Source organism: Nelumbo lutea, chromosome 2 (genome assembly GCF_056320005.1).
Source record: "Nelumbo lutea isolate HS-2025 chromosome 2, American lotus-T2T, whole genome shotgun sequence".
Taxonomy (NCBI): Eukaryota; Viridiplantae; Streptophyta; class Magnoliopsida; order Proteales; family Nelumbonaceae; genus Nelumbo; species Nelumbo lutea.
In genome coordinates, this window is record NC_142685.1 from 24,896,662 (window position 1) to 24,924,147 (window position 27,486).

The 27,486-nt window shown below is 38.7% G+C and overlaps 1 protein-coding gene across 5 annotated transcripts; it reads right to left on the reverse strand.

The window, feature by feature from the left end:
* Positions 1-26,524, reverse strand: LOC148869280 (RNA-binding (RRM/RBD/RNP motifs) family protein). 5 transcript variants are annotated; one of them, XM_088970784.1, is made up of 10 exons: positions 26,318-26,524; positions 11,861-11,959; positions 11,201-11,640; positions 10,793-10,835; positions 10,629-10,682; positions 3,902-3,970; positions 3,710-3,775; positions 3,544-3,612; positions 1,351-1,434; positions 1-809 (listed from the first exon to the last, which is right to left on the reverse strand). In XM_088970784.1, the coding sequence occupies exons 1-10, from the start codon at positions 26,426-26,428 to the stop codon at positions 798-800; spliced, it is 1,047 nt and encodes a 348-aa protein (XP_088826910.1). In that variant the 5' UTR covers positions 26,429-26,524; the 3' UTR covers positions 1-797. The 5 variants fall into 5 exon arrangements, with proteins under 5 accessions (XP_088826910.1, XP_088826912.1, XP_088826911.1 ...); XM_088970786.1 differs by having other exon boundaries at positions 1,334-1,434; XM_088970785.1 differs by having other exon boundaries at positions 1,305-1,434.
* Positions 26,525-27,486: the final 962 nt, after the last annotated feature.

Genomic DNA, 27,486 nt, shown 5'->3' on the forward strand with positions numbered 1-27,486 from the left:
TTAACTGCAAATCGCATCAATCCTTTGATTTTTCAAAAATTCCAAACCAAAACCGAATCGATCGGTTCGATTAACCACATTTTGCGGTTGAATTTTTTAATCCGATTCAGTTTTTCGGTTTTTCATAGGCACCCCTACCCACAATGCATGTTTAGCTATCCATAAGAATTAACAAGGTGTGCAAGCATCGCAGAGCAGCCGCCATGGTTAAGTCTTACCCAATTCCTTTCTAGGGTTTTCTGAAACCTTCCAGTCACCACAAGATACCTCGAGAGTATTTCAGAGGGAGGTCTACGTCACATGGGCCAGGCCTGGGTTACGCATTTGATAATATTTTTCAGAGGTGAAATTAAACTCTATTCTTTGGGAATCAACACTGACTCCATTCCCAGAGGCCAGAACAGTACAAACGTTGCAGGATTCCCAACTTCCCGATGGTCTATGGCAGAGCATTCACCTTCCCTCCTTCCATTAAGTAGGTATTTCTGCATTTTCATGATGGATGACAAGGCCACACCGAACTCGGATATGATCCCCACAGATAGCTCCCAACACCAACCTTGTAGCAGTAGCCATGAAATGTTGCTGCAATGTGCAGTGGGAAAAGTACAAAAAAGCACCATATAGCATATATTTTTATACTTTGATTTTCATACTTCCAAAGTATAAAAAAGTCGATTAGTGCTTTTGGTGAAATAGTGCTTCCCTTTTGTGTGAACAGCAGGTCACGTGTGACCACCCTTCAATAAAACTCCTGACATTACCTCTGCTCGTCGCTTGCTAGAATCGGACCGTCGTCACTGATCTGACTGCGAAACCACCAGAAGCACGAATGAACATACTTTTGCCAAACAGAAAATAATACTTCTGTTTTGGAGAATATACTTTTCAAATTTTTTAACCCAAACGGCTTTTAAAGCAAAAATACCTAAGTATTTTGTATACTCTCTACTTTGATATTTTTAAAAGGACAAAAATAGAAGTCCATCCAAACAGGGCCTTATAAGTTAACTGATTGCATTGGCTTAGCAATATATTTTTGAGGTTCAAGTAAAATAGATATCCATGGAGTAATATAATCTATCAGAAAAAAAAAGGAATAGGGTGTCATTGAGATCACAACAGTAAGAAAGATCTGGATATATTTTTGAGGTTCAAGTAAAATAGATATCCATGGAGTAATATAATCTATCAGTACCCTTTTTCCTACTAATTTCCTTTTTTTTTAGTTTTTTTCTGTTAATAAGAAAGATCTGGATATCTACAAAATAAAAGATAAACTGAAGGCAGAACTACAAAATCACCATTGAATGCACAGTAGACCAGTCAATACTTTGGTTAAGATCATGCCTTGCCATTAGCATATAGATTGCCATCCCTTATTCCACCATCACCAACTTCATCAGCTTCGAGCATTGCCATATCAACAAGTGACTGTCATAAGCAAGATGAATGCATATAAGTTGAAGTCATGTTCTCCAGGCACACCTTTTAACATCTAATTCTAAAACTGCACGTTTTTGTGGAAACATGGAATATCCGTCTACACATGCATGAATATGGATCAAAGTCGAGCAATTCTGTACAACAATTTTTCTTTTTTGTATAAAGAATTATGTGCAATGTGAAACACTTACTGTCCCGCTCAAGTCCACGTGGTGCAAAGTCAGGGACAATTCAAAGGTCAAAGAGCCCAAGAATGCAACTCGTTAACCATATGGTGAACTTTGAATGGCTGTTACTGCATTTAAGAGAGTTTCTATGGATTTTAAGGATATTAATATTGATGATATTATCAGAATCTATAGTACTCAGTGGAAGAATGTGATTTAATGGTTTGGTCCCCTCCTCCTTTGGGTTCTCTTAAATTGAATCTTATTGACTCTTATATTGGAAATCCAGAGGCCAGGAATACGAGAACTTAGAGACCACACTGGAGAGTATATAATTGTGCACCCTTGACCTACAGGAGATAGGAATTGTTCAATTCAGCAGAGATGCTATCTATTCTTCAAGGATCGCATTAGTTCTCTTATAGGCTCATTAGGTTGGAGGTATAAAGGGACTCACAGATGATGATAGGGCAGATGAACAGAAAGGGAAGAATTCCCATGGATGTTCCAAAAAGTGAAATTAGTCCTTGTGATTTTCACATATACGAGCTTAAAAGTTATTCTTAGAAGCACAAAAATCACCAGAATTGTTATCAGTAAGCATGTTCAAATAATCAAATCCACAAAAATTTCTAACTAATAATGCCTCACCCCATCAGATAAACTTGCTAGAGAAGGGGAAATCTGGAGAACTGTATCAGGAGCCTGTGATTCTTGGCTAGCCACAATAAGGCTACCATTTTTTTATCAGCAACACAGAAAAGAACGCTACTATTTTATCTGTGGGGTGGGTAAGACAGGTGGAATGGTGGAACAGGATTTATGTGGTTGGCCCCATATATTTAGGACAAGACTTAGTTGAGTTGAGTTGAGTTGGGTGAGCCAGGTACCTCTTTTGCACTCATGGTGGTGTAAATAGTAAATTGTTTCCTGCTGCACTCTTGCAGTCTTGCTATCTTTCTTTGACTTCAATAAAAGTTTTTCAGCACTAAAAGGTAAACCAAAAACAGAAGAGAAGGGAAAAAAACATTATGCTAATCTTTTGAGGCTAGCTTACACAAATGTGGCCAATCTTGACTTTTCTTTTTCTCTTTTAGTGGGGTGGGGAGTAGACCTGTTCATGGGCCGGGTAGCCCGACGGCCTGGCCCAGCCCCCAATCGGTCTTGGATATGTAGTTAGGCCCTCGGGCCCGAAACACCAAGGCAGATTGTGTTTTGGGCCGGGCTCAGGATTTGTCAAAAAAAGCCCAGCCCGGCTAGTTTATATAATATTTATTATAATATATATTGATAATTTAATATATACATTTTTTATTTTTTTCTTTATAATCTCTCTCTCTCTCTGTTCAGCCGCTTCAGTGGTAGCAACGGCAACAAGTTGAGCTTTAGACTTCCAAGTTGTAGGCCCAATGATCAGGCTCAGGCCTTAAAAAAAAATCTGTTAATGAAGAGTGAAAGGCCGACCCAAGCCCGGCCCATGAACAGGTCTAGTCGGGAGGTGGACAATCTAAACATCATGCACCATGTGAAGACATGAATACGCACCATCTCATTCATAACGTACTGAACATGCATGTAGACATGAACAGGTCTAGTCGGGAGGTGGACAATCTAAACATCATGCACCATGTGAAGACATGAATACGCACCATCTCATTCATAACGTACTGAACATGCATGTAGACATGAGGCAAATGCACCAACCTACCTCTAGTTCATGATCATGATTTCCTGCCTACTACATTGTGCATTCTATGAATGAACTAAAATATTTAAGACATCCATCATATTCATATATGATTATGAACCACTATATGCATTCTCATTTGCACTTTCCATTTTCATCCCATCTAAGAGGCAACCAGCCAACACATGCACATACTACTTGAGGCCTTTAAGATATACAGATTACAGAATGTGATGAGATAACCTGGAGTTCCTGTTCAGAGCTTTTGAGCCTTTCAGTGTAGTCCTTTACTTGCAGAAAACATTTATACAACTGAAAAACACACACACAAGAAAGAAACTATCATCAGTGAGCAAGTTATCAAGCAGAACTTTGACAAACATAGGAAATACAAACATGTAGCAGTTACCTTCGTCAATTGCATACACCGGTAGGAAGATAGCTTCTTAGCAGCGGCCAAGGCCTCTTCCAGTTTCTGAAAAAACATCAAACCACTAGGAGGTGATTATTTCAAATTGCAGATGTTTCAAAGTGATATTTTCAAGGAAAAAATAAAATAGCATACATAACGCCTTGACCTTTTACTGAATAACAAACTTGCCTGAGACTTCTTCTGTAAATCAGAAACAAGCTGTTGTTTCCCTTCCAATTTCTCTTCAAGCTGAGAAATCTGATAATCAAAAAAATGAAATGCTAATTGATAAATAAATATAACTTGACTTTCTCGTATTCCTCAATTATGGTAAGGAACTAATTATGAAAAAATGAACACAGGTATAGTCCTTATACTTTAAGCAACAAGTAAACAAACAAAAGCAGTAAATAATTGATATGCCCAGAACGGTTACCAGCACAACCTAAATTACCAAATGATTAAAAACACATTTACTCAGTATTTAGAGGAAGCAACAGAGTAATAATTCATATCCAACTATTCTTAAGATACAAGCAGGTAGTTGGGGATAGGTAATGATCAGTTGGGAGTTTCTAAGTTGAATGATATATGAGGAAAAAAGAACAAAAATTTGCATGTGATGTACAAGTTGAAGAAATGAAGCTCAACCGTTACAATAACTGAGGCAAAGCAATTTTTAGGAAATGAGAAATCCTAGGAGAGAAAACTTGACTTCAGAAGAAGCTTCTTTTTCTTGGAGTTCACAACCATCCCTGGAGCCAATAACCTAGCTAACTCCTAGCACAAGCCCAAAAATGCCCTGTAGCTAAAGAAATTTGAAAAGAAAGCAAATAATTTAGGAGAAATCCAAGACCTCCTACTGTAAGCAATCCAAGGGCAAAATATAAATATTTAATTGGGTCTACCTCTTTTATATAGAGACCTTTTAATTTTAATTTGTTATCAAGATTAGAAGTTACTGTTCAAAATTGCTACATATCCTTCTCTTTTCTTTAATCTACTATCTTCTCTTCCCATTCTTCAATTTGCAACTGTTCCACCAATACAATAAAGAAATCCCTACTTTGGTCTATTTCTATTGTTCTTATTGTTCCAAGGTTCACAGTATCGATACTCTTGAGAGTTTAGAAGCATCAAAACTCTCACTTTTTTTATTTGTTTGCTTTGAAAAGTTAACACCAGATACCATAACACTATTATTGAGAAATGGCGACTTTCATTCAAAAAAGAAAGGATGTACATGAGAAGATGTACAAGAAGCTCGGACCATCAAGAACAAGGCCAAAAAGAAAACCCTCCCCCAAATTACACTGGCATAGAGCTCATGCTACACAAAAAAAAAAAAAAAAAAAAAAAGAATCCCTATCCACCCCTGCTTTAGCTAATTCATCTAAAAAAGCAAAATAACTTAGCAGCAATCCCCCTAATCTCATTAAGAAGGAAGTCAAATATAAACCGGCCTTGCTGCGACCCGCTCTCCCAACCAATAACATTTTTAGAGTTGCATTCCACCAAATCAAAGATAAACCAAGAGAACCAGCAGCCCAAAGACCAACAAGAAGCACTCAGGCTTCAGTTTCAGAGATATCCGAGTACCCAATGGGACCACAAAATCCCACACCAACCCACCATCATATCTGATTATTAATCCCCCAATACTTGCTTTCCTTTGAGAGTTTTCATCTCCTCTACAGATCCCATCAAATTGCAGAATGAAGGCAGATGGAAGTCTAGGAGGGATTGAGGCATTAGAATCTGGCTCAAAACAAGAAGAATGAAGGGCTTGCAAGTTGCAACAGATTATTAATGGCTGAAACCTTTAAAATGTCAAAAGTCTTTTATCTGTATTGGGGAATCCTGAAAACTGATATGTATAGATACTTTGAGCCTTGGTTAGATCAGGCAATTCTTTTGTTCTTTGCCATGAAATTTTAAATCCTAAAATCCTAATGATGCGGCAGCATGTACTTGGTTAGATCAGTTTCAGTCTATTTGTAAGCCCAAAAAGAAAGTAATGGGCCAAAAGGGAGGGAAGAAATGACCTGAAAAAGTCTTTTGGCCTCATTCTCATCTCAAAGGAACTTCACAGAAGAATTGATGAAAACCACAAGTGGGGTCTACTTAGGATGCAACCCTTTTATTGAAGTTGTAGGTGTCATAAGAATAGGGTTTTTAAGTTTTTCTAGAAAAGTTTCAGTTATTCCAAAAATATTATTTATGGTAACTTTTAGGCTTACTGTTCATGGTAACTCATTACTATTTATAAGTAAAATTTTGATTTACTATTTTTAGAAATTTCTGGTGTCTTTATATTTAGTTTTTGTAGGATTAATGAAGTGTTATTGAAATTCTTTAGGAGCTCAAGTCCTCATTAGAATGTCCCCAACTCCCTATGCATCACCTATGGATTTGTCTCAGTTTCAAAGCAATTAGAAGTTGGTTTGGATCTATTTCCTGGTCCAAATTGGAATTTGTAAAGGGACATCCAAGTTCACATATTTACTATAAGTAGAGTTATTGTAATTGAGATTTAGGAAGGACTGGTTTGATGAAATAAACTTAGAGGAGGAGAGAGGCCCTTTGAGTGAAGAAAATAAGAAAACGAGATCCCAAGCCAAGCTGAATTTTGACAAACTTTCAGTCCAAGAGGAGGTTAAATGGAGGCAGCGGTCCAGGAATCTTTGGTTGAAAGGTGACAACAATACTGGTTTCTTCCATAAAATGGCTAATGCTAGAAGGTGTATAAACAGCATTAATACTCTGAAAGTAATTGGGGAGGTGTTGGAAGAGGATAGTAGGATTAAAAATGCCACTGTGGGCTTTTATTCCAAACTATACAGAGAAAGGTAGGAAAAAAGGCCTAGACTGGATGGACTGGATATTAACAGATTATCTGAAGAGGCTGCAGATTTAGAAAAACTGTTTTCAGAGGAAGAAATTAGGGAGGCTATCTTTCAAATGGAAGGAGACAAAGGCCCGGATGGTTTCACTTCGAAGTTCTATAAGCTGGGATGGAAGTTCATCAAGCAAGATCTACTGAAGGTTTTCGCAAAGTTCCATGCAAATGCTTCCCTACAAAGGTGTCTTAACGCCACTTTTATCACCCTGGTTCCTAAGAAGGAAGGAGCCTTGGAGTTGAAGGATTATAGGCCCATCAGCCTCTTAGGAGTGTTTACAAGATTCTAGCAAAAGTTTTACCTTCAAGGCTGGAGAGAGTGATGAGTAAGATCATTTCTCCCTCCCAAGGAACATTTGTAGAAAGGAGACAGATTCTCGATGGGGTCCTCATTGCTAATGAGTTGATTGACTCGCGCAGAAGGGAGGGTAAGGAGGGGCTGATTCTCAAAGTGGACATTGAAAAGGCTTTTGACCATGTTAGTTGGAGCTTTCTGGACTATATGCTCACAAGGATGAATTTCAGCTCCAAGTGGTGAAACTGGATCAAGGTTTGTGTAACCACACCCACTTTCTCGGTCCTCCTCAATGGTGTTTCCTGTGGTAGGTTTACAAGCTCAAGAGGTCTGAGGCAAGGAGACCCTTTGTCTCCCTTCCTTTTCAATATAATTATGGAAGCCTTAAGTAAGCTCACTTGTAGGGCAACAGATAGTGGTCTCCTGCATGGGTTTAAAATCGGTGAAAGAGGTACTCAGACCTCTCTGCTTCAATTTGCTGATGATACTGTCTTCTTCTGTGATTACTCTTCGGATCAGTTGGTCTGTTTGGGTTTTATTCTCAGATGGTTTGAAGCAATCTCAGGCCTCAAAATCAATTTATCTAAGAGTGAACTGTTGAAGACAGAGGATGGTCTTATTGATCCCAGTATGGTTAATGTCTTGGGGTGTAAATCTGGAAATCTACCCACCACCTACCTTGGTCTTCCCTTGGGAGCCAAAAGCATCTCTGAGAGAATCTGGGATACAACTATTGAAAGATTTGACAGAAAATTGGCAATGTGGAAATCTAAATATTTATCAAAGGGAGGCAAGCTCACTCTAATTAAGAGTGTATGGTCTACACTTCCAATTTATTATCTATCTTTATTTCAGATTCCCGCCAGTGTTGCAAAGCTGCTAGAAAAGAAACTGAGGCTCTTTTTATGGGTCGGGTGGAGGAACAATTTCAAGTTTAATTTGGTAAGGTGGAATCTGGGTGCAAATCAAGGAGAACTGGTGGTTTAGGAATCAGAAATCTTAATTTTGTAAACAAAGCTCTGCTTGGAAAATGGTGTTGGAGATTCAGCAAAGAGAGGAGCAGCCTCTGGAGAAGAACCATTGCAGAAAAGTATGGACTCACAAACCTAGGGTGGGACTCAGGTCCCGGTTTTTCCCTAGGGGCTGTGCCTTGTGGAGCAATGTTGTCTCTATCTCCCCTGATTTCCTGAAAGGAATTAAATACAAGGTTGGCAAGGGTAATCTCTTCAAGCTCTGGCATGACAATTGGTGCGGAGACATTGCTTCAAAGGATAGGTTCCCCTCTCTCTTTGACATTGCACAGGATAAAGATGTTGAAGTGAATAAATGTTTTGACTTGAGGAATGGTGAAGTTATATGGAGCCCTACCTTCAGAAGAAACCTTAATGATTGAGAAATAGGTCCATTAACAGATATCTAATTCAGATTCACAGCTTCAAGCCCAATCCACAAGCAGATGATGAAAGAATTTGGGCTTGGGAGGCTTCTGGAACTTTCTCTTTTAATATGGAAGTCCAATGCTCCTTCAAAAGTAGCCTTCCTGATTTGGACTGCAGCATTCGCCAAGTGCCTAACCGCAGATCGGCTGGTCAGAAGGGGGATGCAGCTTCCTAGTCTTGCCCTTTCTGTGTGGAAGCTCCTGAATCTTCAACCACATTTTTATCCACTGCAACTTCTCTCAGCAGCTTTGAGAAACGGCTCTCTCCCGTTTTGGTGTTTCTTATTGTCTTCCTGTCTCAGTCCTTCAGCTGCTTCAGGGATGGACCATTGAAGGTCTGAATGCAAGAGGCAAGCTGCTTTGAAAGATCTTTCCAGCCGCTATCCCTTGGGCCCTCAGGAAGGAAAGGAACAGCCAGATTTTTGATAATCTTTCCAATGACATAGTTTCTGTAAAGAACAAAATTATAGGTTTTCTTTGTTCCTGGTTAGGTGTACAAAGAGCTTTCACTGGAGTTCAATTCATTCCTTTTTTGCAAGCTGGACCTTTTTTTATCTGATCTATCAGATCTTTTGTAAATTCCCAATGTACAGGTCCTCATTGTACATGGGCTGGTGTATCTGGTTTCCTTTTGCAATACAATACTTTACCTTTTTCAAAAAAAAAAATCTGATTGTTGCTGGGGATTTTTCTCTCGTATTTTCTTCTCTTCACCTTTTTTTTTTTTTGAAGATAAATAAAAATGAAAATTTATTAGAAGAAGAGAGGAGAATACAAGAAAGGGTGATAAGATATCACCCACCAAAAAAGACCAAAAAATCAACACCATCCAGCCCTCCAAAAATAAGAACCTCCCAAGCCCCAACCCAAATCTATGAAGACATCAGAAAGCCACCCTACAAAAACTCAATACATCCAGAAAATTCAAACTCATCCAAACCCAAAAACTAAAAACACTCCACCCTGAAAGAAGCTGAAAAAAGAATCTTCTACCCTCGATTAAGCCTTATCTGAAGCAGATTCCTTTTCTAATTCCATGCTCCCAAGAAGAAGAGCCCTAACATTTTGATTAGATGGACCTCTGTTTCCAAACTTTTTTCCAGATCAATCTTCTTCCCTGCCTTTCTCACTTTATCCAGAACTACCTCACTCTCTTCCTCTTGGTCTTTATATCAATCTTTTCACAACCTTCATTCACTTCCTCCAACTCTCCCCTCTTCAGATTATTTTCTTCTTCTTGAGAATCCAAAGCCATCTCCTTTAAACTCCTCTTAGAATCGTCCTTCAAAATATCAAGTGAGTTGATCTTTTCAGTACCTTTCTGAACTTTGGTTTTCGTCTTCACACCCTTCTTATATAGACTCTCTTGAACTTATCACTTGGACCTGCACCCAGAAGACCATTCTTCAAACGGCGAAAGACTTTGGTGACATGAACCAAATGTCCTTTGCTTTGTACCTTTATATTTCTTCAGGTATCACGTGTTGCTATCAATATTAACCACTTCAAATCCATTTCCCTTCCTTTTCTGCCTCAGAGCAACACTTAATTCGCCCACCATCACCTCGAAGACATCTACTGAACTCCGCGACTCTCCTTCCAAATCTGAAAACTCACAAAGGTTCACTCTTTCTACCTCTTCCCCTTGTTGAGCACTACAGACATTCTCTTCACTTATTTCTTTATCTAACTTCTCACTTATTTATCTCTATGCTGTTTACTCTAACAGTAAGGGTTTTCTTTTCTACTTTCTTGTTCATTCTTTGGTGGGCAGCAAGCTGCCTACTTGCTTTTCAACCCCTATTCTGAATCTTTCACCCACAAAGCCCACCACTAGATCTAAAATTTGTAGGACCCCTACCTTATCCTGCATAACCAAATCAACCACTCCTACTTCTATTCGCATACACAACCACTCCTACCTTTTCATTCTCTCGTCATATACAGCCCCTGTTCTTCCTCCAAATCCTCTTTCAGCTTCCTATTCACTCACCAACAGCCAAGTATCAGAAGGCCCCTAACTTCTCCTACATCAAGAATACATACTGATGAATATCATTCTACCTGATTGACAAAACCTTAAGTTTTGAAGAATTAGCTAGCAATCTTCTCATCTCATTATGACTATTGCACTAAATTTCCAGAATTTAACCAAAATTTAAGGTCCAATTCCTAGTGGAATTCCTACAGCAAGAACCTCCAAAAAAAATCATAAAAATGCTCATGACAACTTAAAGAAGTTGGCATACTCTTCCAAGAATCAGAATATAAATGGTATGCAAACCTCTTTTTGGAGATCCTCACGCCTTTGGATTGAGAGCTCTAGCTGTTCCTTTGCCTAATAGCATGAAACACAAGCAAAAGCAATCACCCATCATCATCAACATCTTAAAGTGTATGCATTGACATCACAAAATAAACCAGCAAACATAAAGACGCTAAATTCACCTGATCATAATAATCATCACTTGAGTTTGATGATAACTCTTTACTGTTAGAGGAAACCAGAAGCATAATTAAATAAAAATCAGCAATATGCTACAAGCCTATGCCATTTCTTAAGAATGGTCTTCTAGAAAAGCCTACTAATTCAACAATTTGATAGAATTCTTTAGGAAGATGGAGAATGCCCCAAAAATGAAAAAGAGAGACTTGACATATGACCTTTCCCAGTAATAAAATTCTTGCTTGGTAGTAATTAATGTTTTTTTTTTTAAATATGAAGTCAAATGGAGTAATGTTACCATGCTGCAAGACCAAGTCTTCACACAACCAGGGGATATTACAGAAAACATTAACACAATGGAAATTATAACTAACCTTTTATTCCTAGCAACAAAACATAATTGAGTTTACCTGGTCCGCTTCTTCAACTGTTGATCTTTATCCTTGTCTCTGCTTCTGTCATGACCACTGCTACTCCTATCTCTATCTCTGTCCCAGTCCAAATCACGATCCTTTTCCCTATCTCTATCAATATTCCTATCATGCACTTGCTCATTTTCTTCTTGATCTCTGTCTCGGTCACGATCTCGATCTAGGAAGTGATCTCTTGTTCGATCATGATCATGTGTACGCCCATGTTCTCTTTCTCGTTCCAGATGTCGGTCACGAGACCTGTCTCTATTACGATAACCCTCCCTCTCATTGTCATAATTCCTATCTCGATCTCTGCCCCTATCCCAGTCCAAGCTTCTATCCCTCTCAGAATCACGATGGAAATTTTCACGATTAAAATTTGGTCTTGTACCTCTGGTCTTGACTTCATTTACTCTTACAATGCGACCACCAATTGTCTAATTTAAAGTTCCACAACATCAGAAATCTAGAAAATTGAAATCAAACATAAAAGACAAAATCTGATATACATAGCAGAAAGTGGAGCACCATGTACTAACAACACAATACAACTCGGAGCTCCAGTCAAATAAAGAAGAACAACATACCTTGTCATTTATCAAATTATTAAAAAACACCACTTACAAAAAATAAAGAAAGGAAAGAAGAAGAACATACCCTGCCATTCATATCATTGATGGCATCAATTGCAGATCTAGGATTTGTAAAAGTAACAAATCCATAGCATTTTCCCCCTACTTCTCGATCATTAATTATCTGGAAGAGGAATAGTAGTCAACAGAGGCAGTCTTCCCAACGTAAAATAAGCCATCAAGCTCTTAAATGCATTGTGCACCCTATCACTGCTTTTCAATCAATAATTAATTCTCAGATTAAAATTAAAAGACTATCCTAGATCATACAGGGAACCCAATCAAATTAAATTGTGAATTTCATCATAAACTGAAAGAATGATTAAAAAAAATAGGGAAATGAATAAACTATAGAAATTCCAAAAGAATAAAAAAGTACAACTTTCCATCATTTTCTATTCATATCCATCATGTAAGTAGCTTTTCCGGTACCTTGGTTCAATAATTCATAATAAGAGAGAGAGAGAGAGAGCATGTCACCCACAGAATTAGCACAAGATGGACAAAATGGCAGGGTGCATCCAGAGTATTGTGTGATAGGAGAATGCCACTTTGATTAAAAGGAAAATTCTATATAACAGTTGCAAGGTCAGCTATAGTGTATAGAGTAGAGTTTAGGGTATGCTGAAATAGATAGTGGAAAAACTAGAAAGGATAGGGTCGGAAATGAAGTCATTCAAAGGAACAAGGAGTATCTCCAAAAGATGATAAAATGAAAAAATGTAGACTAAGATGGTTGGTGATGTGCATAGAAAACCATTAAAAGCACCCGTGATCTATTGCAAGTTGAAGGGGCTAGAAGGGGTAGGGATAGACCAAAAAGCACATAGGTTGAAGAAGTAAGAGATGATTTAAACACTCATAATTTAACAATGGATATGGCGTTAAACAAAAAGAAATAGTGAAACAGAATTAATGTAGCCGACCCCATATAGTTGGTATAAGCAAAAAGATTATCCCCAAATCCTATTTGGGGATGGGTTTTTTTTTTTTTTTTTGAAAAGGTAAAGTATAATATCATTGAAATGGGCAGAAAGCATGTACAAGGAAGAGCTATACATATAAAAATACTGCCCAGTCCTATATCCCCAAACCCTGTTTTACAAAAAGATTATCAAAAACCAAAAAGGAATTATAATGTCTGCCCTTAAACATTCTATATACTGCCAGCCAAGATAACATTTTTCCCAAAGTTTTGTGAAATTTTGTATCTTTAGAATTATGTTGACTCTTAAAAATCCTTTTGTTTCTCTCCTGCCAAATGCACCAAAAAACCACTTCAGGAGCCATATTCCATGCCAGTTTTCCCCTCTTTGTGAGACCTTTGACTCTCCAGCTCTTCACAAAATCCACCACTGATTTTGGGTAGCAACTAGGGGTGAGCAATCGGCTTATTCAGTTAAAAACCAAACCAAATAAACTGAAATTTTTAAAACCAACTTTGAAATGGAAAACCAAACCGAAACCGATATTTTTGGTTCGGTTTTCAGTTATTTCGGTTAAAACCAAATTTCTTTAATATATTAATATACATTAACATATTAATATATTATATTTTAAATATTCTATATAATATATAACATATATATTAATATATATAGATATATATATATATATGTATATGTATATATATATATATAAACTTCAGTTTTTTTGGTTAACCAAATTTCAAAACCTAAAAATTGAAACCAAAACCGAAATTTTGTAAAACTGAACTAACCAAACCGAATTAACTGAAAACCAAAGTAACTGAAACTGATATTTCGGTTCGTTTTTTTTTTCAGTTTTAACCATAGTAGTCAAGGTGTCGTATAGGCAACTAGGCACCCACATAGGCAACAAAAGTGACAAGGCGGGCACCTCTTATAATATATGTGTTAAAAGTAGGTGCCGCCTACTTCCTCTCTCGCTTTCCTATCCCAAACAAAGTTGCTAGAAAGCTTGAAAAACTTCAAAGAAATTTTCTTTGGAGGGGTTGGGAAGAGGAGAAAAAAATTCACCTAGTTAGTTGGGATCAAGTCTGCCTCCCCTAGAATGAAGGTGGTTTAGGCATAAGAAAGTTGAAAACATTTAATTCTGCTCTTCTCTGCAAGTGGATTTGGAGATTTGTGACTGAAGAGGAAGCTTGGTGGAGATCTCTCATTGCCAGTAAATATAGAGTAGAGTGGGGTAACTGGAGAACTAAGGACCCCCTCCTAGCTGGGGAAACTCTCTGTGGAAAGGGATAATGAAGAACTTCTCTGTTCTTGCTGAAGGGATTTCAGTTAAGGTAGGAAATGGTAGCAGAACCAATTTTTGGAAGGATCCTCGTGCTTGGATGGTTCTCTTGCCAAGTCTTTTCCTCTCCTTTTTCAGTGTGCATCCAATCAAGAGGCTTCTGTTGCTGAGTGTTGCAGTTTGTCTGGAGAGTCAGCTGTTTGGTCCCCTACCTTTAGAAGAAATCTTTTCGACAGGGAACTGGAAGAGATGTTGAACTTGTTGACTGTTCTTCAGAATCAAGAGGTGGATTTCTGTTCACAAGATAAATGGTCCTGGAAGTGGAGTCCAGATGGTGTTTTCTCTGTCAAGTCTTTGGTTTCCAAACTTTGTAGAACAAGTGTTTCTGATTTCCCTAGCTCTCAGGTTTGGAACCCCATTAGCCCATCTAAGTCCAACTTCCTGGTTTGGACTATGGTGCTGGATAAATGTCTATCTAGAGCTAATCTTGTGAGAAGGGGCTTTCAGCTTTTGGACACTGTGTGCAGTCTGTGTGGGAATAATTCTGAATCTACTGATCATTTGTGCATTCACTGTCCATACTCCTCTCAGCTGTGGAATTATTTTTTCAGTTATATGAACTTAAGATGGGCTATGCCAAGATCGGTTAAGGAGCTTATGTGTTGCTGGAACATCAAAGGGCTTAACAAGAAAAGGAAGATAGTGTGGAAGACCATCCCTAGTGCTGTTTTATGGTCCATCTGGTCCGAGAGGAATAGTAGGCTTTTCTGTAATAAGGCCTTAAGTCCAGAAGATTTAATACAGAAGGCCGTGGGCAAGTTAATCTCTTGGGTGTCAGTCTCTGAAGAGTTCAGAAATTGTAATATGTTTGTTGTTTTTCATTCCAGCTCTTGGTGGAGATTGTAATTGCTGAGAATATTAGTCTGCCTTTCTGGGACTGATCTCAGTTTGTATGTGCAGATTGTGTTTCGATAAATATTACATTACCTTTTCCAAAAAAAAAGAAAAGAAAGAGCAAAGAAAGAATAGAATTATAAAGAGGTTATTTTTTCTATTCTCTCTATAATTAAATAAAACAGGAACTCCATCCTTGCTTTTTCTATTTTACTTTCCATCTTGATTATTTATCAAATAAGTTAATAACCTTCTTTAGCTGCTATTTGATATAAAATTGCTCTTTTAAATACTTATTATAGTAGTATCATTTTTGAAAATATTGAAATTAATATATGTAAAAGATTTTTATCTTTTAGATGTGATGATTTGCCACATTTTTAGAGGAAATTTAATGTTTTAACTAAAGAGAATTGCTACTTTTTTCTATTAATATACGTGTTGAATGGCATATAAAACTAGGGAACTAGCCAAAAGGCTAGTTTTTTATATTATAAGATTTTTATCACCAAGGCAACTAGGCGACTAGGCGCCCCAGTGTCATACAAAATCGCCTAGATGCCTTGGAAACTATGGTTTTAACCGAACAATGCTCACACCTAGTAGCAACATTGCACTTCAAAAAAATTCCCAAATTCCCAACCTGATACCATACCTCAGGAGATAATCTGCAGTGTAGTAACAGATGATTGACTGATTCATTATGCTCCTGACATAGAACATATATGGTGGAATCCTGCAGCATACCCTACCTCACCAGATTATCCCTAGTTAAAAGTTTGTTCAGATGGGCAGTCCACACAAAGAATGATACCTTTGTAGGTACACTCTTACATCACACAATGTTAACGAGGACGGATTCTTCCTCCTATAAGGAGATAGACTTATATAATACTGAAGTATTGTTGTGGACTAGCTGCAGTAGCAGGACTACAGGCTCCATGGTAAATCTTGTCTCCCCTAAACGGCATGTGGTAGGAGCCTACAGATGTGGGAATCAGAGCAAATATGTTTCCTGCATTGCAGCCCGACACTTGTCCTCACCGAAGCAACCTAGGGACTAGAGACCTTAACCGCCTAAGAAATATTCTAGAATTCTTTATCCTTGCCCATGCACGAAGTGAGCCCTCCCTTCGTCTATAAATAGTAGGGCTCGTTTTTTTATCAATAACAGAATGCTTTATTAGATTATAAAAATTGTGAAACTTTAAGTACAAGAAAGGGGAGGTAAATAATCTTAACTCCCCCACAACAGAGAACAAGAAAGAAAGCTAAAAAATAGCCCAAAATAAAGAATCATTAAGCACCCCTTGCTTGGCTAACCCATCAGCTATAGAATTAGCACTTCTCTTCACCTCAATAAATAGTAGGGCTCATGACAAGAAAAGGGCCATACTCGAACCATTTAGGGAAATTTAGATCATTCAAGCCATTCTATCACTAGTGATAACCATAGAGTTCCTTCAACCCCAAGTTCCCAACTGTTCTATCAGTCTAAGTTGTTGAGCATTCTAGCCCTAGTATCATCCCATCCTATATTATCTGAAAGTCCCATTCTCATCCTCCCAATCCAGTCTCAGCCCTGATGCCCTATTCTTCCCAACATCTTAATCTCTACCTCCAGAACTTAGACCATCTCCACAGTGCCATACCTACACCTCCAACCTATAGATGTCATTGTAAAAAGATTTGATAAAAAAAAAATCCCCAGTTTTCTCCCACTTCCAAGTTCTCTTTCCTCTCTCCCAATGTCCACTTGAGTACTATACAGTTTATAACCAATGGATGATATAATTTCCACTTCAAAGTCGGGTAATCCACATGTATTGGTTCTTTAACCCATACGTTGATGGAAAACAAACTCAAAAAGACAAGAAAACAATGGAATAACAGCATAACGAAAAATGATCCTTGAAAACTGAAGTGATGTAGCTGAAGCAGTTTAAGAGAGGAGAACACCAAGAGATGCTGTGAATGTCAATCTGAACTAACCCAGTCGACAGTACTATTATTTATATTAAAGTACAGTACAATGTTACATGAAATGACTGGGATGCCCCTAATTAGTGATGAGACACCCAGACAACTTAAAACACTAAACAAACTTAGGTCCATTAACACAGGCCCAGTACATAACAACTTAAACTCAAATATAGGCTAATAAGAACTCTTATCAGTCGAACCATCAATACATACAAAACCTTCAACCTAACACTCTCCCTCGAGCTAAGCATGGATGTCAATCATGTTTAGCTTGCCAAGAAGATCCATGAACTTTGCTGCAACCAACCCTTTAGTCAATACATCTGCAATTTGCATCTCAGATGGAGTATATGAAATGCAGAGTTCTCCCGAGACTATTCTCTCTCTAACAAAATGTCGATCAATCTCAATATGTTTTGTCATGTCATGTTGCACAGGGTTATTTCCAATGTTGATAGCAGCCTTGTTGTCACAATACAGTCTGAGAGGACCCTCAGCTTTAATGCCAAGCTCATTAAGAAGGGTCCTGAGCCATAGGAGTTCAGCAACCCCGTGAGCCATAGCTCAATATTCTGCTTCCGCACTTGATCTAGCAACTACATTCTGCTTCTTACTGGCCATGTGACCAGGTTCCCTCCCACAAATGTGCAATATCCTGAAGTTGATTTTCTGTCTCCAACAGAACCAGCCCAATCTGCATCAATATAAGCTTCAATTTCAATTCTATTGTTTTTCCTAAATAGAATTCCCTTCCCTGGGCAAGTCTTCAAGTACCTGAGAATCCTTTCAACTGCTTTCATATGAGGGACCTTTGGAGAGTGCATGAATTGACTGACAACATGTACAGCATAAGCAATATCTGGTCGAGTAAGAGATAAGTATATCAGCTTCCCTACCAATTTTTGGTATCTCTCTCTATCACAATAGTCCTTCCCTACTGATTCTTGTAGGCCATGATTCTATTCTATTGGAGTATCTGCTGGCCTACACCCCATCATGCTTGTTTCCTCTAGGAGGTCAAGAACATACTTCCGCTGACATATGTAGATTCCTTCTCTTGACCTAGCAACTTCAATCCCAAGAAAATATCTCAAATGGCCCAAGTCTTTGATCTCAAATTCCGAAGCTAAAAACTCCTTCAGTTTTTTTATCTCTTCCAAGTCATTCCCGATAATCACCATACCATCCACATAAACAATGAGTGTCGTAAGTTTGCTATCCTGTCTCCTTATGAACAAGGTATGATCTGCACCGCTCTGAGTGTACCCCACTTTCTTCATGGCCCCACAAAGCCTCTCAAACCATGCACGAGGAGACTGCTTCAAACCATATAATGCTTTCCTCAGTTTACACACATTTCTACCAAAGTCATAGCCTGGTGGAGGTTCCATAAATACTTCTTCATGAAGATTGTTGTAAGGCTTAAGTGTTCCTTATAACTGATGTTAGTGGGACAGTTTCAGCTACTAGTCCTTTCTTTTTTTTCTTATTGTTCTTATCCTAGGATATGACACCAAGGGCATACTTGTAATTTTGTCTTTTTTATAAAGATTAATATAAATAGAAGACTGGTGGCTGCCAGTACTGAGTTTGCTTTTCTTTCTATCATCCATACCTCTCTCTCTCTCCCCCCCACAAGCAACAACAAAGATCACCATTTAGGAGCATTCTTCACATCCAGCTGATGAAGTTCCCATAAAAAATTTGCTGCTAGTGACAATAGAACCCGAATTGTGTTGAGTTTTGCTACTAGGGCAAAGGTTTCTTTGTAGTCAATTCCTTCTTTTTGAGTAAACCCCTTTGCCACAAGTCTGGCCTTGTACCTTTGCCACAAGTGTGGCCTTGTACCTTTCAATGGACCCGTCCTCCTTGTGCTTTACAGTAAACACCCACTTGCACCCAACAGTGCCCTTCCCCTCTGGCAGATCCACTAATTCCCAAGTTATTGCTTTCATTAGGGCTTTCATCTCTTCATTCATAGCTTCTTTTCACCTTGGATCAGACACTGCCTCTGAGTACCTAGAAGGAACACGTACAAAGGAAAGTGCAGACACAAAAGAGTGATAGGCAGGAGATAAATGTGAGTAAGAAACAAAATCAGCAATGGGGTGCAGGGTGGTACAAGAACGGATAGGCTTACGGAGAGCAATAGGAAGATCCAAATCAGAAGTATGTAAGTCAGAATTACCTTGGATTGCAGAGACAGATTGATCTGAGTCCAACTAGTTGCTATCATGAGGTTGAGGGCCCTTTTTCCTTCTGTTGTATGTGAGTATCTCTTTTTGTTGCCTACTGGAGCCTTCAGAAACATCTGCAGCATCAAGAGAAGTAACCGGCACATTGGGAGTAGCAGAAGAGGATGGAAGGCCCGAGGCAGATAGGGGAACAAAAAAGGAGGGAGAATGAGAATCCTCTTCCATCCCACTAGTCTCCCCCTGAAGAGGATTCTGAGAAGACTAAAAATAGGGTTGAGACTCAAAAAAGACTACATCTCTGGTGACATACTTTCTCTTGGAGATAGGATTATAACACTTGTACCCCTTCTGTGTAAGAGAGTACCCCAAAAATATTCCCTTCGTAGCCTTAGGATCCAGCTTGGTCTTCTTTGGATCCTTCACATGTATGAAACATATACAGCCAAAGACCCATGGAGGGAGAGGAAAGTCTGGAAGAGTGGGACACAAAACAGAGAAAGGGGTTTTCATACCCAATACCTTAGATGACATCCAATTTATCAGATATGATGCAGTAAGTACAGCTTGAGACCAGTATTGCTTGGGAACTTTGTGTTGAAATAGTAAGGCTCGAGCTGTCTCCAATAGATGTCTATTCTTGCGCTCAGCAACCCCATTCTGCTGAGGGGTATTAGCACAGGATGATTGATGTAACATGCCAGCATCTTCCATGAATAAGTTCGAGGATTTTTCAAAATATTCAGCAGCATTATCTGACCGGAATTGCTTAATCTTCTTATCAAACTGTGTTTCAATCATCTTGCAAAAAGCCATAGTTATCTGTGGTACTTCATCTCGTCCTTTTAACAGATAGATCCATGTGCATCGAGAATAGTGGTCAATAAAACTGATAAAGTAACGGAAGTCATCAATGGAAACAATGGGTGAAGGGCCCCAAACATCAGAATGAACCAAATCAAAAGGAGCTCGAATTTCATTACTGGAAATTGGATAAACAGTTCTACATTGTTTTGACATTTGACATACTTCACAAATTAAACTTTGACTTGAAATGCTCTTAAACAATTCGGGAAACAACATTTCTGATGAAGAGAAAGACAAATGACCTAGCCTAGCATGCCACAAATGCAACCTACCTATTGACTCTACACTCTCCGGACTACTAGCAGCAAATGCTTGTAAGGCTGAACAGGTGTCTGCATCAAAATAGTAGAGGCCTCCATACTCATGACCGCTCCCAATCGTTCTCCTCATCAATCTGTCCCGAAAGACACAATGAGTAGGAAAAAAGGTTATACTACAGTTCAAATTTTTGGTAAGTTTTGAAACAGACAAAAGATTTGAGGTAAGACTGGGGACATGTAGAACTGATTTAAGAGAGAGGTCCTTGCTTAGGTCAACCACCCCCTTTCCAGAGACGGTGGAGAAAGATCCGTCAGCAACTCTCATCTTATCCTGACCAGACAACAAATGATATGAAGAGAATAAAGAGGACATATGTGTCATGTGATTAGTTGCACCGGAATCAATAACCCAAGAAGTAGAGTCAATAGAGCTAGTTGCACTAAAGGCAGAGACTGTACCTGATCTGGCAAGAGAGGTGGAAGCAAAAGAATTATTCCTTACACGGGCTAATGCCCGACTAAGGACCTCTACCTCACTAACAGTGAAGCCCAAAGCACCAGCTCTAGAGGAATCAGCAACCTGCCCCATAGGAGAAGAAGACATTGTTGGTATATTCTGTGAGTTGTCACCATTGTTGTTGGTGACAAGATTCCCACTTGCCGCATGACCCTTCTGTTGTTTCTTGTCCTTTCTCAATGCAGCTGGCTTCAGGTGAGGATACAGGACCCAACACTTTTCTTTTACATGTCTCTCACCACCACAATGAGTGCACTTAAGGTGCTTCTTGTCTGGATGTCTGTTTCCCTTAGTGGAGACCAAGGCTGAATGTTCTCCAAATTGTTCAGTTGGTTGAATCTGAGAGTCAACTTGCATCTCCTTTCTCCTGACTTCTTCATTCCTCACTAGATAATAAGCATGGTGTAACTCGGGCAATTCATCTCTCCCTAGAATTTGTGACCTTATACCCTCATACACTGGGTCCAGACCCACCAAGAACTTAAAGGCTCTGCTCTCTTCAATCTGCTTATCATGTCTCTCCTTGTCCCTGGCATTTTCCCAATCCAATATCAAGTGATGGTCAAGTTCTTCCCAAAGGCCTTCCAGAGTTGCAAAGTATGTTGCAACTGTCATATCCCCTTGCCTTAAGGCTGCAATGTCTTGATTCAATCTATAAATTCTAGCATTGTTTTTCTTCTGTCCATAGGTCTTAGATACATTTTCCCAAATCTTGGCTGTTGTAGGAAAGTGATGAACAGTCCTAGCAACCCGAGGAGTCATAGAGGCAAGCAACCAGGACATAACCGTGGCATTCTCCTTGCGCCACACAGCATACTCTGCAGTGCCAACCTCAGGTTCCTTCTTGTTCCCATCTAAGTAGCCTGTGAGATCACGGGAAGTAATAAAAATCATTGCAGAAACGGACCATTCCCTGAAGTTGTACTCATCCAGCAGCACACTTGTAATCTGCAAGCTGTGCCCCTAGAAGAAACCTCACTGGATACTGAAGACATCTTGACTGCAGCCTCAGTGTAGATGGCACTGTTTAAGACTAGCCGAAGTGATCACAGTGCTGAAAGAGAGACTAGTTGCAGAGTTGAAGAAGGTTTAGACAGCTCGCAACACTGTTTCAGACTTTCCGAGACTGTCACAGTTCTGAAGCAGTTCAGTTACAGCAGCAAATGAGGTGTTCTAGGCTGGTAACCGACCTGAAACTAAGGGCTCTCCACCACTGTGCTATGCAGACTTCACTTGAACTTTGAGTACTACAACTATAGAGAGAGTTCTCCCCCTTACGGCTACTGCTAGGACTGCTGAAATCAGTCCTTAACTAGGTCTGTTCTATACAGATCTCTCTTAGTAGCCGAATAGCTACTATCTACTAGAAACAGTCTAGTAGGACATCAACGTCTGGATCTTACTTCCCTTGCGCCCTACAACAAAGGGAAACCCTAGGTTCAAACCTTGTTTTGTTCTCCTACAACCCTAGGGTTTCACAGCAGCAACCCAGAGAAAAAAAAAAAAAAAGAGAAAAGAAAGACAGCAAGAGAGAAGAGATGGCGTCAGCTGTAACCAAGAAGGTGCTTAATGCTCTGATACCATGAAAGCTGAAGTGCTCTAGAACATCTGTTTGTATTTTTCTCCTACTTTTTCCTCGTTTTTTTAACAAATCCATTAAGAGTTTTGGTGGTATAATATCATTTGTAGTTACTATTTTCTAAAGCATGTTTCTTTCTCAGAAGCAGAAACTTTTTTCATTGATTATTGGAAGCAGAAACATTTTCTACTATCAGTATCAGTTTGATACTTTTTTTGGAAATGTATCAATCCCCCCCCGACTTGAAAATTATTGTCCACTGATAAGGTTGAAGTCATGATGTCCAACTCCTCTTTCTACCGCAAGGCTATGTTTCATTCAGAAAACCTGTTTTCTTGTAATAAAATAAAATTTATGAAAAAAAAAAGAACATTAAAAGGAAGGTGACCAAAAGTCACCCGAGAGAAAAAGAACAACAACTTCCAAAAAGTTCCATTCAGAAAACCTTCACAATAAGTTTTTATTCCAAAATAAATTTCCCCATTATGATGCTCTAGAATCAAATGTTTCCAGATAAATAGGATTATGACAGATAGGCAATAGAAGTTTAGGAATGAATCAATGACAATAATAGAAAAAGAGAAATTACAATTGGTGGCTAAGAGAAAACTAAATGTGACCACTACCATATAATGGCAATTCATAACAAGAAATTGAGTAAAGAGGATGCTACCTATATAAATAGAAAGAGGGTGGATTAAATGGGGAGGTGTATTGGGAGTGCCGTGTGACTGGAGAAAGGCAATCGGATCAAGAAGAATTTTTATAAGATGTAACTTCTTGGGCAATAATTTAGTGAGGAAAAGAAAACTTCTTGGGAAATAAGCAACACAACATAAAATGAGCACAACAAAGATCAAGATGTTGAGATAAATTAGTAGAAAAAACTAGAAAGCATAGATTCAAAAATAAGTGCATTGGTGAGAACCTACAAGTGGCCCCAATAAGTGATAAAATGAGACAAAATAGATTAAGGGGGTGGTTAGCAATATGATTGGTTTTCTTTTTCAGAACAAAATCATAGATATTGGTAAACAACACCTAAGATGCTTTAGACCTACTAACCCATTTTACCTCAACTCTCATATTGTTGATTAACCACTTTACTTTTTTTATGAGATCTTTGTAGCTCCAAATGGTGGTATCAAAGTTTAGGAGCCACCTTGTTACCACCTGAGAGTCCCCTTCAACTAGGAAATGCTCCACCCCAAGCTGGTTGGCGATCTGAATTCCTTGTACTGCATCAAGGATTTCTGCCCTTGTGGAATCTCCCACTCCCACCGGTCCTAAGAATAGGGAAATTATGTTGTTGTCCTTATTTCTCAGGATACCCCCTATACCGGAAGGCCCGGGGTTGCCTTGGCTGCTTCCATCAAAGTTCAGCTTGATGACACCTTCCAAAGGCGAAACCCATTCTAACAGAATTCTATCCTTCTTTGTTGAAGTGTTAGCTATTACTAGTCAATTCCTTCATTTCATCTAACCCTCTTTCCTTCTCTAAGAAAATTCTTGCATTCCTTTCCTCCCAAAGAGTCCACAGAGTGGCTGCCCTGACACATTTCCACATGACCTTACATCTTCTAGTGTGCCAAACAAAGACAGATGGGTTGAATAACAAGCTTAAATCAGAAGGCATAGACCACCTACCTCCAAATAAACAAAGGCTCCACCTCCAGATAGTTGTAGCAAAGGAACAGGAGACCAGCAAATGAAAACAGTCCTCATTCTCGGCCTTACACAAGGAACACCAATTTGGGGAAAGACAAAGCGAGGGTCTATTTTTCTACAAGTTTTCCAAAGTATTGATTTTCCCATAGAAGACTTCCCAGTAGAATATAGCAATTTTTTGGGGAATAGGTCACGCCCAGACTTCTTTGATAGGGAATCCTTGGGAAATGGGGTTAGAACTAAGGGATTTTAGAAAAGAAGAGGAAGTAAAAGTACCTTTTGGAAGAGAAGTCCAAACCCTTTGATCAGAAGAAGTGGGGTCCAAGCAAATGGATTCTAGTAAATGAATTAGCTCAATAACACAACTCGACTCACTATCCCTTAACCCTCTACAAAACCCAAAGTCCCAGTTTAAAGATAAGGGGTTTAACGGGCTCGGGAGAAAAGTTGCAATTGGCTCATGTTTGTGAAGGGAAAGGGAATAAAGCGAGGGGAAACAATCTTCGAGGGGTTGAGTACCCACCCAAACATCCTCCCAGAACATAATAGCATTACCAGAACAAGCATCATACCTGATGAATCTGAGGAAGCAAAGGAGAATACCATGTATAGCCTTCCAAGGTGTAGTAAGGGTAGCTCGGCGAGATATCCCAAAATCCCAACCATTTCCTACACAACCATGAAGGTGAAGGTGGTTTGGAGCTGCATCCCATTCACATTTTGCTGGAACATTTTGAAGGAGAGGAACAGAAGAATTTTTTATGACAAAAGTTGTAATTTGGACAGGAAAGTAGCTGCAATAAGCAAATCAGTGGTCAACTGGGTTTTGATTCACCCAGAATTCAGTCAATGCGCAAGGGAGGACTTGGGGGAAAACTTAGGGGAAGTGTTGGGTTTTCAAATATGTGATTTGGAAAATTTGTATTGAATCTGGGATTCTTGTATTCTCTTTTTTATGTAATGGATGATGCCTCATCACCACTAATTTGTACTCTTCCTTTTCTTATTTTAATGAAATTATTTATTTACTTATCAAAAATATAGTAAGGAGCAATTTGATGCAAGTCAATGGTTCTAGAAGAGTTAGGAAAAGGATAAAAAACATGGATAGAAGCAGGAATAACAGATATGAAGAATCATAATTTGACAGAAAAAATCACCATTGATAGTGTCAAAGGGAAGAGAGAAATGGTGTGGCTGACCTAAGTAGTTAGGACAAAGCTTTCTTGAGTTGAACCAAGTTGTAATATAGGACTTAAACCCAAGTGAATTTTTAACTTAATAAGGAGGTTTAAAACAAGAACTTTGAAAAATATTAAGGAAAAAGAGAAATAAATCCTTCATTGTACAAAAAACAAGTCCCAACTCCCAACCAGTTTAACTCCAAACAGATATTTAAGTTATAACGTTCACAAATCAACTTGCAATATTTGAGCACCAACTTACAGGCTATTTCAGAAAATTAACAGCAATATTATCTGAAATGAAAGCCCTATTCACAAGCCAAATCTTTAACGGTATTGTACTAATAAGATTCAAACAGCACTGGCTTAATTGCCCTCATATTCTCGGCTTACATGCATAAATACATGTCAAATAAACCAACAAGTATGATACATAAAAAACCATTAGAATACTAGAACACACTTCTGATGGTTAATTCGGAAAGAATATGGTCACTTTTCACAACACCACGGTCAAACCAAATCACAACATAGGATAAGAACAACACGCTCAGATCAAACAACAGAGAGCCTGAGCTATGCCTTACTTTTCAATGTTTGATAGTAAGCCTTGGATATGATTATCAACCAAGTACGTTCAAGTAGATGTATAAGAAATAAGAATAGCCTAGAAGGCTAGAACTATCTCCCACTTTTCCCCCAACATAATACAACCAAGGCTTAAAAGTTAAAACCACAGGAAGACAATGTGAGCGCTTAGCAACTCTGTTGGGAAAAGATAACTCTGCACGCTTAAGATGCCAACTCCCAGCAGATTGGAAGTTTAGATCTCTTTCCACCATTAACATCATATTCAGTAAAGCTAAACTGTAAACGCGAAACTTTGGTTGAACTAGTAATCAACATGTCCACAACTTCACACAAGTTTTGGAATCTGGAACCCAAAAATGGCAATGAGGACAAAAGTTTGCTGGAATTTTCTCATCTTTTGTCCAAAGGAAAATCGAACATATTGAGTTATAATTTCAACTAAGGTATGGATGCTCGACGAAAAGCCCTAGTTATAGAAGTAGAAACAGCAGGAAAACGAAAATTCATGAAAGAACGGGAAAATAGGAGACCTTAACGGCGACGACAGAGCCATATAAATCGAAGACTCTGCGAAGGCTGTCTTCGGTACAATCGTAGGGGAGTCCTCCCACATAGATCGAATTATCGTCGTCGATCGTCATCTATTTTTTGTTGGCGCTCGCATAAACCACCCCTTCGGAGAGGAGCCTCTGCAACAAGCTAAGAAGGAACTCCGCTTTCTGGGAAATGTTTTTTTCGGAATGCTAGAAAACAACGAGATTTATGCAATTCTTGGTCCCACCATGTCTGTAAGGCGTGGTATGTAGAGTTGCATAACTCCATAGCAAGTTAGAACATCCTCTTTTTGGACTGGGCCCGAGGCCCAGATGTTATACAAGAGAACTTCAGGGCAAGTGATGAGGGTTCGGATCTGCAGACCACAACATATTATTGGCCGCGTTTGCACATCAGGAACATCGGTTGTACTTTACATCGCTGATATTCCTGATGAACGGTTTGATGAATGTGGCTAGTAATGTGTTGAGGTCAGCAGATCCAGACTCAAGTGGTGAATGTATAAAAGTCTGAAAGCGTTTTCATTAATAACACTAAGGTTGGCATGACTAATGGCAAACGCCCTTAAGTCTCATTTTGTTTTTGTGGAGTTGGATAAATTGGTAGGTCTTAAGAAAAGAAATAAATCTGCATCTGTTTTTTTTGTTTTAATAGGTTTCAAACAGTCCTATAATAGTTTATTTATTTGAAAATGTAATACTCTCAGTTTTGGATAAATTATTTATCTATACACATCAAAATCACTAATATATGATGGGACAATATTATCCCTTCAATAATTTACTTTTTTAAGTAAAACGGTCATTTACCAAAACGAGAATAAAGCTTTAGAGTTAGTGCCCATTTGGAGGGCTTTCACAAGTAGCCTCTGACATTGCAAGGTAGGCCCACATCAATAAAGCCATATTTGATGAAAAACCTAATAAGCTGGATGTACACTTACATAAGCCATGAAATCAAATTTCCAGTGAAGCAATGATTAATAGCTTCTTCGAAGTTGCTCAATCAAGATAGGACTAATTTGAAATACCATTAATCCAAGAGGAACGCTTTTAATTATATTATAGAGAGTAGCCAATAAGGCACAAGATTGGATTGAAATTGGAAATAAAACCTGATGGCAATGAACTCTTAATTAAATTTA